This window comes from Zalophus californianus, chromosome 9 (genome assembly GCF_009762305.2).
Source record: "Zalophus californianus isolate mZalCal1 chromosome 9, mZalCal1.pri.v2, whole genome shotgun sequence".
NCBI lineage: Eukaryota > Metazoa > Chordata > Mammalia > Carnivora > Otariidae > Zalophus > Zalophus californianus.
Genome location: NC_045603.1, coordinates 7,924,888 through 7,938,613, shown reverse-complemented (window position 1 = coordinate 7,938,613; position 13,726 = coordinate 7,924,888). Strand labels below are relative to the sequence as shown.

The 13,726-nt window shown below is 45.8% G+C and overlaps 1 protein-coding gene across 1 annotated transcript; it reads right to left on the bottom strand.

Moving 5' to 3' along the window:
- Positions 1-4,926: 4,926 nt before the first annotated feature.
- Positions 4,927-5,434, bottom strand: LOC113922970 (U6 snRNA-associated Sm-like protein LSm3). The gene has a single exon (XM_035729057.1). The coding sequence runs from the start codon at positions 5,425-5,427 to the stop codon at positions 5,119-5,121; it is 309 nt and encodes a 102-aa protein (XP_035584950.1). The 5' UTR covers positions 5,428-5,434; the 3' UTR covers positions 4,927-5,118.
- Positions 5,435-13,726: the final 8,292 nt, after the last annotated feature.

Genomic DNA, 13,726 nt, shown 5'->3' with positions numbered 1-13,726 from the left:
TCTCTTTAGATACCACCATGGAGATTTCTGGCTGGCTTCCTTCTTCCTCCCTTCCTTCCTTCCTTCCTTTTTTGGTGGGCAGCAAAGCAAGGTTTATTGAGCAATAGCAAAGTTGTAGTACAAAGCGCCCAAGGAGGGAAGGGACCCGAGGGGGTTGCCCAGATTTCTGGTTTTCGTATCGTACTTTGAGTTGATAGTGGACTGACTTGAGCCTATTATTTTCTTCCTTCTGGGCGTTAATGGCCATTAAGACAGCCAACCAGGTTCATAATCCTTTTAATAACCATTACCCTCCTATTTTTCAAGTGATAGAGTTGTCGCAGGCACCAGCGAATCTTCTACCTGTACCCCATTCCAATCTACCCAAAGCTAGAGTCCTGGTAATGTGCTGGTACACCATGCTTGGGGTGCTCCCCATTGCATGTAACATCAGTTACGGTGTCCTTGTCCACACCTGGCGGGCACACCATCTGGTTCCAAAGTCCCATTTGGAGAGCTTACTTCGTGGAACCACTTCTGGTCACATCTTGTTTTAGATTCCATCAAATGCAGATCCTCAGGCAAGGGTTTGAGGGCAGATAGCTTCTTTGAAAATCATCCCAGGAAGCCCCCGTAGAGTCACGAGAAAGTGAGACAGGAGTGGTACGGAAGCTAGCGTAGAGGGTGCGGTTGATATACGGATATATGAATGCGCCATTATCACTGTGGGCAACAGGACCCTGTCTCTAGACTCCCTTTAGGAGGTGCATAGAGCTCTCCTCTGGACTGTTTCACTCTAGGAGTAAGGAAGCTTGGCGTTTATCCACTCATTTCCACCTCCCACCATTTGAGGACTGCTCTTGGGAGTGTTCATTTCCTGGCACTTGGGTAGTGCCCACATTCAGGCTGGGCATGTTCCCTGTGATCAGGGAAAGTGCTTCGGGCTGAGAGTCTTGGGTGCTTGCCCTGGGAAGCCTTGGGGTGCACAGGAACAACGAGTACTTCGAGGATCTGATGAGGTTCTGACAGTGCTGAAGTCTAGGTTCCAGGCCCCCGGGCCCCTCCTCTGGGTTGTGACACAGCCCACAGGCCCTGCATGATCTGGCCTTGCCTACCCCACCGTCCTCATTTTGTGTGCTCTCCTTTTCACTCGTGCTGGTGTGTTTCTCTGTTCATGAATTCCTTTATTCATTTCTAGGCAGGAAAACAGAAACCAAACCAGTGGTTTTAACCTGGAGAAAATAATGTATGATATTAAACAGATACTAGAAGAGTGGAAAGGCAGGAGAGGAACATTGAGTAACACAGAGATACTAGGCAGGGCCAGATCATGCCGTGCAACAACCTTGAGGGGAACAAGGGAGAAAGCATTTGGGAACCACTCAGACAACATCTTGGCCGTGCATGGCCTATGAATGGTTCCTGTTTTCCCTTCTTGTCTCCATTCTATCTTTTTTTTTTTTTTAAAGATTTTATTTATTTATTTGAGAGAGAGAGAATGGGAGACAAGAGGGAAGAGGGTCAGAGGGAGAAGCAGACTCCCTGCTGAGCAGGGAGCCCGATGCGGGACTCGATCCCGGGACTCCAGGATCATGACCTGAGCCGAAGGCAGTCGCTTAACCGACTGAGCCACCCAGGCGCCCTCCATTCTATCTTTGACTTTATTCTACAAGCATTCTACTGACCAGGGCTGTCCAGTCCCTGTGCTCTGAGTAGGCCATGCAGGGATGCATGCCAGACCTCTGTCTCAAAAGAACTATCTGATCTTGCCCTGAACAAGGCTTGAACCTTGTGGATGTGGATTTGGGGAATCTTGGTATACCCTCTATTGATATTCAACTTCCCTGTGGCCTCAGATGTGCCATGCAGTACCATACCTCAGGACCTTTGCCTGTAATGTCTATGATGTTCCTGTGCCCTGGTACATGGTTTCTCCTGTTCCTTCTTTCTGTCATATGAACTCCCACTCCTCCTCAAGACTTAACTGAACTATTCCCTCTTGTTTCCCTGACTTCCCTGTGCAGGACTGTGGCTTCATCTGTGGAATTTACATATGCATCCACACATCTATTATAGCTTGTATTACAACTCTTTTTTTTTCTTTCTTTAATCTGTTTTTCTCCTGCCCAGAGTATGACCTCCTGTGGGGCCTCATTCATCCCTGTATCTTCATTCATTCATGCAGTGAATCTTTTTTGAGTCCCTGACTATCCCGGGCGTGGGAGCAGCTCAGTCAATGTCTGCCGGAGGAATGAATGAACTGGTGAGCGGTTGCTATCCCGATGGATGCTATGTTGCTAGGTGACAGACTCTCGTGATGATTAGCGAGAAGGGGGCGTGACCGCCGTCGTGTGAGATGAGAGTAAGCGTCGACACATCTTCCTGCTGGATCGGGGAGACTTCGTGGGTGGAAGGGTGGAAGGACCATACTTAGCCCTGCTGGTGTGGCAGGGGCCAGGCTGGGCTTCTGACGGTGGGTGGGGAGAGAAGGGACAGCGGGAGTCTTTCCTGGATACACATACCATTTGAAAAATCCCTGGGAGGCTATCTTTCCTTCCTCCTTCATGTTGAGAATCACTGCATTAAAAGTTTTCTCAATGAGAGTAACGAGGAAACAATGGGTCAGCTTCTACACAAGCATCCGCAGGGACCGGGCAGGACGGTGTGAGTGAGAGAAGTGGGCTGGATGAGACCATGGCTCGTGTCTGGAGCTGCGGGTACTCTGCACAAAGAGGTGGTCACCCAGAGGATGTGTCAGCCCCGTGTTGCGAGATCTTTGATGTTTTCAGGAGAGGCCACCAGGCCAGCTTTTACCGTGAAATCTCCCGATTTTTCAGTATTGGAAAGTAAATCGAGATTTTTTTTTCTTAACATTTTTTTTTCAAGACTCCATTTATTTATTTGACAGAGAGAGATTGCAAGAGCAGGAACGCAAGCAGGGGGAGTGGGAGAGGGAGAAGCAGGCCTCCTCCCGAGCAGGGAGCCTGATGCGGGGCTCGATCCCAGGACCCTGGGATCATGACCCGTTAAGTAAAGACACTTAACGACTGAGCCACCCAGGCGCCCCATAAATTGAAATTTTTACAAAGCCAGGAGTTTTCCGGCTCAGTTTTCGTCTGGCCTGATCCAGATCTTTCCTCCAAGGCCCAGCCTGGAGAACACCTTCCCAGGGAGCACTTCCATAGCATCACTGGCTCGGCTGTTCATCTACATTACCTTACCCCCAGCTGTGTGTCCTGAGCTGCGTTTGGTGCTAGGGATGCATGGGCGAAGGAGTCTCTCTGCAGCTCCTGCTGCGTGCCCGCTGGGGTCAGTGCCTCCCTAGCTCTTTTCTTTCCTCCCTGACCTCCTGGTTTCTATGTCCACAGCCAGCTCCCCCTCTGGTCTGTGAGCAGTCTGAGGGCAGTAATAGTGCTGTGTGTGTCTCTGCATTTGGCACATAAAAGAATAATACATGTGCATAAGTGAAGCCTCTGGGGGAACATGGTCGTGTGGGTTTGGCAGACAGGTAGGTAGGTACAGAAGGCAGAGATAGGACCTTACAGTGAGAGCTCAATTGAGTAGAAGGAGGCATCTCTAACCATGAGTTGGGAGGCCTGGGGGAGAGGTAATGAGCTCACCGTCCTTCAGGGTATCTGAACAGAGATGAGCTGATGGGCCACTGAAGATGCTGGAAAGAGGAGAGCTTTAGTGGGTGACAGGCTGTGCTGGGTGGTTACCTGTTCCCTCCAGCTTCCATGATTTGTGCTTCTGTAGAGCAAGATCGAGCAAACTGCTAAACTAGGCCACAGAGGCGCTCGGGTGGTTGGGAGCAGGGCCCGTGCCTCCAGGCAGACCTGGCTTTGAATCTGGGCTCTGCCCCTTCGCTGTGCAAAAGTGGGCAGGATGCTTCACCCTCTCTGAGAACAAGTAACTTAGCATCTAGGGCCTTGGAATGCTTCCTCACCTCTTCTCCCCACAGGGCTCTGACCCACAGGGCAGACACAAAAGGCTACCTCAGAAATGGACAGCAGGTACTCATGCTCCTGGTTAAAACTGCTCTTCAAACGCCCTGGGAAGGTGCCAGGTTGGGGATCGTCCTGTCGCACAGTGAGTCCAATACAACCAGTGTCCCCTCCTGTTTTAAGAAGAAACCCACTGGGGAACACCAGAGGAAGCCGTTGCTTACATCTGAAGGCTAATTTTTTTTTTTTAAGATTTTATTTATTTATTTGCGAGAGAGAGAATGAGAGACAGAGAGCACGAGAGGGAAGAGGGTCAGAGGGAGAAGCAGACTCCCCACTGAGCAGGGAGCCCAATGTGGGACTCGATCCCAGGACTCCAGGATCATGACCCGAGCCGAAGGCAGTCGCTTAACCGACTGAGCCACCCAGGCGCCCTGAAGGCTAATCTTTTTTGAAAAATCCCCGTCCTTAGGCATTAGAATCACTTCTAGTAGGGAGATGCCCCCACTCCAAGGAGCATATGGGATCTGAGTAGATCAGAGAACCTGCTGATTTGGTACTTCTCTCTCCACACTCTGGGCCAGGGATTCAGATGAATGGTGGGTGGGATCACCTCCATTATTTAAATCATTGTTTCTCACTTGGTCTCCCTTCTCTGTATCTGCCAAGCCCATATACCAGAATCCTCATAGTTTACTTTAACATATGTTAAGAGTACTCTTATGAGTCTGGGCAAACGAGAACTATAACCCAGGGCTTTTGGTTGGTTGTGCTGAGAACTCGGCTTAGGCCTGGGCCTCAGTCCAGCCTTTCTACTCTCCCTGCTGGAAATGAAGACAGCTGGGCCCCGAGTGCATCCCATCCAGTATAGGTAGGCAAGCTGCAATAGAGTGAGACCAGCCACCTCCCACACCCTCACCCATCACAGGTAGAACAGAGAGGGAATGGGCACCTGCCAATCATTTTTTTTTTTCTTGGTGATCACATTTATTGAAAGGATTGGAAAAAAATTAAAATGCCCTTTAGCTTAAGAATTTTTTAGTTATCCGCAAATCAACTCGTTTCAGGAGTGGAAGAATCCTTGGTCATTTCTTAATATCAAAATTTACGCAGGTTTCTCTTTTGAATGTCTTTTACATTTAAAGAGGCAATCATACAAAAGCTCCTATATTCCATACATGATAAATTCTTTGTTTCAGCCAACTCTTAAAGGAGGGGCAACTAGTACAACACCATCTCCCCGGACAAAAAGCATTGGAATATTCCATTTTGTTGATTTATATATCTCTTCGTATGTTTCCTCATCAATTTCTATAGTAGTCACAGTTTCTTCCACATCTCCCAATATCATATTTAAATGCTGATCATAAGCATGTAATCTGCCTCGAAGCTCTCTGTCATTTCTCATTTTCACATAAATTTGCTCATCCAGGCTGAGCCTGATGAGATCCAGGGGCTCTTCTACAGTGTTGGTAGTTTGTTGCTGGTCCACGTCGTCCGCCATGTTTCAAACCCTGGGCCTTTTCCCCACCTGCCAATCATTTTAAAGTGACACCACATACTAATAAAGCTCTAACCCTTAGGTTAGCTCCTCTTCCCATCAGGGAAAGCAAGGAAGGGAGAGGAAAAAAAGGCTGAAGTGTCCATTGTGGGCGTTTGGATGGAAGCGCCCTCCTTTATGGTGGAGGCAGCCATGTGAGTAGGGGCTTGCAAACACTTCTGGCCACCACACACTTGCTGGGACAGCACCCACACAGAGGGTTTAGCACAGTACCTGGCACATGGTGAGCCTTCAAAAAATGTTAACTTCAGGGGCATCTAGCTGGCTCAGTCGGTGGAGCGTGTGACTCTTGATCTTGGGGTTGTGAGTTCAGGTCTCATGTTGGGTGTAGAGAAGACTGAAAAATGGGGCGCCTGGGTGGCTCAGTCGTTAAACACCTGCCTTCGGCTCAGGTCATGATCCCAGGGTCCTGGGATCGAGCCCTGCATCAGGCTCCCTGCTTTGTGGGAAGCCTGCTTCTCTCTCTCCCACTACCCCTGCTTGTGTTTCCTCTCTCTGTGTGTCTCTCTCTCAAATAAATAAATAACATCTGTAAAAAAAAAAAGACTGAAAAATAATAAAATCTTTTAAAAATGTTAATTGTAGGGCACGTGGGTGGCTCAGTTGGTTAAGCATCCAACTCTTGATTTCAGCTCAGGTTATGATCTCAGGGTCGTGAGATTGATCCCCACATTGGGCTCCACACTGGGTGTGGAGCCTGCTTAAGAGCCTGCTTAAGAGTCTCTCTCCCTCTCCCTTTGCCCCTTGCCCCTCTCAAAAAAAAAAAAAATAATAAAAATGTTACTTGTAGCAAATAATAGCAGCCAACAACAAAAATAATAAATACATATAATAAAAATATTAACAATATTTAGTATGATATAGTTACCAAAGTAACTATATATATATATATATATATATACAATAGTATATATACAATAGTACGATATAGTTACCAAAGTCAAACTTCACTACAGGTGTCGGGTGCTATTACAGTCTGCTGAAACTGTAATAATCATGTGATACTAATGTGCATTTATTGAGTTCTTACTGCGTATGTATTATTATGTCTATGATCTTCATTTTATAGATAAGAAAAATGAAGCTTAGGGAAAGTTAAGTAATACAGCCGAACTTATACTGCCAGTGAATTTACAAACCCATGTAATCTGGCTTGAGAACCATACTCTTAAGTATTACGCTCTACTTATTCACTGATGTTGGGTCATTTTACTCGTTCAAATAATTGGTAACTGATAATTCCAATAATTGGTAACTCTGGAACCCAGCTAGAAGAGATATACCTAACTTCATCTTGAATCAGAAGCAGGAACTGGTGCAGAAATCGGGTGATAATGTATTGATCCAGGCGACAGCGACGCCCAGAGTGGGTATGGGCTACAGGCATGGCCACATGGCACAGAGTGGACACAGCTCTCCATTTCTTGACTCTGCTTGTCCTTCTTCCTCTTTGCGTGTTTGTCTCATTCCCTCTGGCCACAGCCAGACCGTCTCTACCTGGTGGAAAGGCAGCCTCCACTATTGAAGATCACAACCTAAAAGAAGAACCCTGTCCCTCCTAGTGTCCCTACAGCAAGATGGACTGGAAAAAACTGTTTGGGGTACACGTCCATTTGACCAGTCACTCTGGACATGAGATGGGGTACCATTATTGTCCAAACCTTGACTACAGGGCCCAGTTCCACAGGTAGGTGGTGGTCACGACCTTGTGAGTGAGCATCCCACCGTGGGATGAGCTGGAGTCAGGTCCGCAGTGGAAAGAGAGGTATTAGGAAAACAAAAGCAGGCCTCCACTATAGGGGGGCATACAACTGAGGGAATATTTCAACACAGTGTGGCAGGTACTGGGTTCTCTGCGTTTGGGCCCCGGGAACCTGTCATTTCTCGCTGGGGTTGAAAGAAGCCTGGCTGGCTGGCATGGCCTGACACCTAGAGCGATGCAACTGAGCAGCATCCCGTGCTGCTCCCATGCTCCCTGGAGGCCCACCTCCTCTGGGATTCCCCAGCTTCCCCGGCTCAGCACAGTGGAAAAGGCAATGGATCAGACATCAGCAAGCAAGCTGTGAAGAGCAATGCAAGGGTGAAAGATCACCACTGGACTCATGGCTGAACCTCTCCGTGGACACACCATACCCCTCCTTCCAATTCTGACTCTTCCCTCTGATGGTCTCTGCATTTGCCCGCTAGGCAGGGAGGAAGACAAAAGAGAAAGAACTAGACGTAGAAAGGGAAAGCATGACCCTTGACAGCCACTGAGTGGTCACTTCCGTGAGGGTTTTTTTGAGGGGGAGGAGATTTCACAGTAAGAGTTCACAAAACACCAAATACAACCTCAAACTCCTACCACTTAAGCCAGCCTAGGGGGATCCGTGTCAGGAGACTAAACTGCTGCATGGTTGCCTTGGCAACCAAATTTGTTAGTGATAAAACCTCAGAGCCACAATGGAGGGAAAGCCACAATCTACAACAAGTTCCCGGATTTATCTAGTCAAGCAAAATCCCAGGTGAGGAAGGGCTCTCTGGGAAGGAGTTGGTGATTCCCTTTGATAAAAAGACCTGGGGGTGCTGAGAGCCTCCATTCACCAGTGCAGCAAAGAGATAACCCATATGCCTGCATGGGCCCCCGCTCAGAGGGGCAGAGCACCTCAGCCTGGAGTACTGGGGACTCCAGGGTTTTGTCTGTTCTGGGCTGACCCCTTCAGGGGTGCAGGCAAGAGTTGGGGACTTTCTGCACTAGAATCGAGTGGTATGCCCTCGTGGGCTTGCTGGATCACAATGACCAGAACAATCTTTACCCTTTGGGTGTTTGTTCCCTGTTTTCTTCTTCAGAATTCTGCTGTCTTCCGTTTCACGCTCTGGGACTCTTCATCCCTCCCACAGCTCTCCTCACCTGCCCACTTTTTAAATAAAAAAATTCTCTATAGGGGTACCTGGGTGGCTCAGTCAGAGAAGTGTCTGCCTTGGGCTCAGGTCATGATCCCAGGGTCCTGGGATCGAGCCCCTCATCAGGCTCCCTGCTCAGTGGGGAGTCTGCTTCTCCCTCTCCCTTCCTTCTCCTTCCTTCACCCTCCCACCTGCTTGTGTGCTCTCTCTCTCTCTCTCTCAGATAAATAAATAAATAAATAATCTTTTTTAAAAATGCTCTATAACATGGGAGTGGGGAATCACTTATAATCACACCTGCTTAATACAATGATTTTTTTGTGTGTGGTGCTGGGTAACATTGTCCCCATAATTTTGATGTCTGTCCAGGAAGCAGATGAACATTAGCCTCTAACATGGGAAGCTTCTTTCAGATCTTCCCTGCCCACAGCTGAATGTCAATTCTGTTCTGTGTTATTACAAGGGAAAAAGATCCTGCCTGGGCTGAATTCTGACATTGGCTATGAGTAGGTCAAGGCAATCAACTAAGGTGCTGCTACGTAGTTTGGGATAAGCCCACTATACGGATGGACCCCAGAAATTCTTCCCCAAATGTTCTGGCCCCTAAGTCAGATTGTTATAGCAGCTGTTAGGATTTCTTTCCCTAAAAATTATTTTTTTTATGTCTTAGGTTTCATTGTAAAGCTTTAATATTATATTGCAAAATTTGGTAACACAGCTGTAAACTTTTTTGTATTTCCTTAGACACTTTCTTTCCCTTTATTAGGTATATATTTTTTTAAGATTTATTTATTTGAGAGAGAGCGAGAGAGAGAGAGCATGCATGTGGGAGCGGAAGAGGAGCTGCAGAGGGAGAGGGAGAGAGAATCCCAAGCAGACTCCCCGCTGAGCGCAGAGCCCAACGGGGCGCGGCGGGGGGGTGGCTCAATCTAACAACCCTGAGATCATGACCTGAGCCAAAATCAAGAGTCGGAAGCTTAAACCAATGGCACCATCCACGTGCCCAGGTATTTTATTTTTTTAAATATGATTGCAGTCATATTGTATGTGTAATTTTATACTGTTTTTGCACTTGACATTACATAAAAGCATTTTACTTAGAAAAATAAAAGAAAGGGGTAGGGGGGTAGGGGGATGGGTTAGCCTGGTGATGGGTATTGAGGAGGGCACGTTCTGCATGGAGCACTGGGTGTTATGAACAAACAATGAATCATGGAACACTGCACCAAAAACTAATGATGTAATATATGATGATTAACATAACAATAAAAAATTTAAAAAAAAGAAGAAAAAAAAGAAAAATAAAAGAAAGTAAGCCTTTTTGTGAAACAAGCTTTTACATACATAAACACATGTAATGATGGCCACTTCGGGTTCACTACCACACTTTTAAAGGCAATATAGGGCAAACGTAATTTTTTTTAACAGAAGCAATTTTATTTTAAAAATAATAAAATAAAGCAATTTTATTTTATTTTTTTAAAATATTTTATTTATTGGGGCGCCTGGGTGGCTCAGTTGTTAAGCGTCTGCCTTCGGCTCAGATCATGATCCTGGGTCCGGGGATCGAGCCCCGCATTGGGCTCCCTACTCAGCGGGATCCCACTCCCCCTGCTTGTGTTCCTTCTCTCACTGTGTCTCTCTCTGTCAAGTAAATAAATAAAAGATTTTATTTATTTACTTGACAGAGAGAACGAGAGAGAGCACAAGCAGGGGGAGCAGGAGAGGGAGAAGCAGGCTCCCTGCTGAGCAAGGAGTCCGACTTGGGGCTCAATCCCAGGACCCTGGCATCATGACCTGAGCCAAAGGGAGACGCCCAACCATCTGAGCCACCCAGGCGCCCCAAAAGTTATTATTTTTATTACAGTTTTATGATAATGAAGGGAAATCACACTTCCTTTCAATATTGATATTGAGGAGCAAGTCACAAATAAAATGTGTGTATCTTGATTTAGTTTTTAAAGTGTTTGCAAATAGAGTTGTATTAAATTAAACCTTTTTTTTTTAAGATTTTATTTATTTATTTATTTGGCAGAGAGATACAGAGAGAGAACAAGTAGGCAGAGAGGCAGGGAGAGGGAGAAGCAGGCTCCCCGCTGAGCAGGGAGCCCGATGCGGGGCTTGATCCCAGGACCCTGGGATTATGACCTGAGCCGAAGGCAGCCGCCTAACCGACTGAGCCACCCAGGCGCCCCTTAAATGAAACCTTTCTGCAGCAAGTAGAGTGATACAATTTTCCATCCATAATTTTAAATCTTGGGGGAGAGTTTCCACCAAATGGAGAAGCAGCTGCTGTAGATGGTGTATTGTAAGGCAAGTGTATGTGTACACATACATGTGTGTGTTTGTGTATGCCGTTTATAACCACTAGTTACTTTTGCCATTTCATTACCTGCTATTTCAGAAGGCAAACATTTTACTTACAATGATTGAATATTTATAAATATTTTAAGGATGTTTGACATTAAAGTAAAATGCAATTCACAATGTCAATGTAAGAATTTATTTTTTATTTATTTACTTATTTGAGAGAGAGCATGAACAGGGAGAAGGGCAGAGGGAGAGGGAGAAGCAGACTCCCCACCGAGCAGGGAGCCCATCGCGGGGCTCACTCCCAGGACCCCAGGATCATGGCCTGAGCTGAAGGCAGACACCTACCAACTGAGCCACCCAGGCGCCCCTCCATGTAAGAATTTAATTTTTAACATAGATGTGAAGGGTTTGCTAATCAGAAATTATAAGGCAATAGAAGCAACCAAAAGTTAACAATTAGAGAATGGCTAATTACATAATAGTACGTACAGTATCTCGACAGCACACCAAGCAGCCATTACAAATGAGACTCATGAGGACAATGTTGCAACATGAAAAACCACCCCTGCTACATGATGTGAAAAAGCAGAACTAGAAATTTCATGTACCCCTACAATTGTTTGCTACAATACCTGACACCCAGGAAGTGGGCAACGAATGGTAGATATTATTAATTATTTGTCACAATGTAAAAAAAAAAAGTATGCCTATGGAAAAGAGCATCAAGGGACCACACCAAAAATAACTGTGATTTTTGTGCTGAAAGGGTGGAATTTTCTTCACACTAGAAATTATATTCTCTCCGTTGTTTTTTTTTTTTTACAAATTATATTTTCTAAAGAAAAATTTGATAATGCAAAACCAAGAACCCCATACAGAATGAAATAAAAAAATGGACAGAGGATAGACAGGTGCTTCTCATAGTGAAAAAATAAATGAATCCAACAAATGAAAAAAATGCTCAGTCTCCATCATAATGAGAGAAACGTACATCATGATTAGCCTGACACATCCTTCTGCATCTGTCAGATTGGCAAAGTCCAAAGAGTTTGATAACACCACTGTGTTGCAGGAATGTGAGGAAACAGGTGCTCTCATACCTTGCTTGTGAAAATGCAAAATGGTACAAGTCACAGCTAGCAATTTGGCATTATTTATTAAAACTTGAACATGCCCTTGATCCACTAATCCTGCTTCTAGGAATTGATCCTACGACCTACTTACATGTATACAAAATAACATGAAAAGGTCTATCTATATATTGCAACATTGAAGTAATATCAAATTCTTGGAAACAATCCAGATGCCTACTAATAGGGGATTTGTTTAAATAGTCCACATGAGGGGTGCCTGGCTGGCTCAGTTGGTAGAATGTGTGACTCTTGATCTCAGGGTTGTGAATTTGAGCCCCAGGTTGGGTGTAGAGATTACTTAAAAATAAATAGTTCAAAGGAAGGAGCCTTCTGTAGCCTTTTAAAAAGGGCTAAGTGTGTTACAGTGAACAGGATTCAATATATTGTGTTAATAAGTAGCAGGAGCAAGGTATAGAACAGTGTGCTCAGTATGTTCCCCTTTGTGTAAATAAGAAAGGAACGTGTCTATTATGCACAGACTATCTCTGGAAAGATGCACAGAAGTTTCTGGAGTGGAGGATGGGATAGGGTCCCCTAAGAACCAATGAGAAGGAGGCTTTGCATTTAAACCCCTTTTTACCTCTTGGATTTTGCAGCTTTGTACACATAATGAAATACTAACTAAATAAATAACAATAAAGAATGTTATCACTATTCTTTTAGAACTCAATAAAATCCTAGCCCTCTGGGGGTGCCTGGGTGGCTTAGTTGACTGAGCATCCAGCTCTAGGTTCTGGCTCAGGTCATGATCTCGGGGTTCTGGGATCCCCGAGTCGGGCTCCACACTCAGCTGGGAGTCTGCTTGAGGATTCTCTCTCCCTCTCCCTCTGCCCCTCGCCTGGCTCGCTTTCTCTCTCTTAAATAAATAAATAAATCTTTTTTTAAAAAAATCATAGCTCTCTACAAAATTTCTTTTTTTTTTTTTTAAAGATTTTGTTTATTTATTTGACAGAGAGAGACACAACAAGAGAGGGAACACAAGCAGGGGGAGTGGGAGAGGGAGACGCAGGCTTCCCGCGGAGCAGGGAGCCCGATGTGGGGCTCAATCCCAGGACCCTGAGATCATGACCCGGGCCGAAGGCAGACGCTTAACGACTGAGCCAGCCAGGCACCCCAAGGTTTCTTAATTCAGGCTTGCAGAGGTCACCTGGGTCCGTGGAATGGAAGCAGGAAGGTTTTGAGGTCTAAGTTCTGATCCTGCCTCTGACTTGGTGGGCCACGGTGATCGGTTTCTTTGTGAGCCTCCCTTTCTCATCAGTGGAGTTGGATGAGGTAATCCTTAGCGGGCCTTTCGCCCTGTGAGTACCTTTGAAAATATTTTAGTTTACAGAAGAAAAGATATCATGCTAAAACATAAAGTCAACGTTTTATTGAAGTAAAAGTGCATGAACCGTAAGGGTAGAGCTTGGCGAATAAAATGAACATGCCCGTGTAACGACCAGCACCCTGGTGGATGGTAGGACATCACTAGTACCCCTAAAAAACTCCTCCCCATCCACTCCCACGCCCCAAGGCCACCATTATCTTGACCCCATAGGTTAGTGTGGCCAAGGAACAATTACAAGCAAATCATCTCAGCACCCTGCAACAACTGTTTTCACGTTTGCACTTTTCTTTCCAGTCTTTTCAAGATGTGAATCCCTGCGGAAGGTTGCCAAAATTTAGTTGACACCCCTGTTTGCTTCCACCCCCTGCCAATTCTTTGCCATTTCGAATCTCATGGCAAGTAACCATTAATACTGTTTTCCTTTCTGCTGCCCATTACGATGTTAAAGGAAAAATGCTATTTCAGACGTTTCTAGACAAATCACACGGGAGCAAAGTAAACACGTGGATGAACTGCCTGGAATTCACTCTCATCAGATAAGGGAAAAATCCAGGCTGTCTTCTGGTGTCTGCACTCCCGTAGCCTG

What these genes read in the sequence shown, in the direction of transcription:
- LOC113922970 (XM_035729057.1), bottom strand. Translation starts at nt 5,427, where the DNA reads ATGGCGGACGACGTGGACCAGCAACAAACTACCAACACTGTAGAAGAG.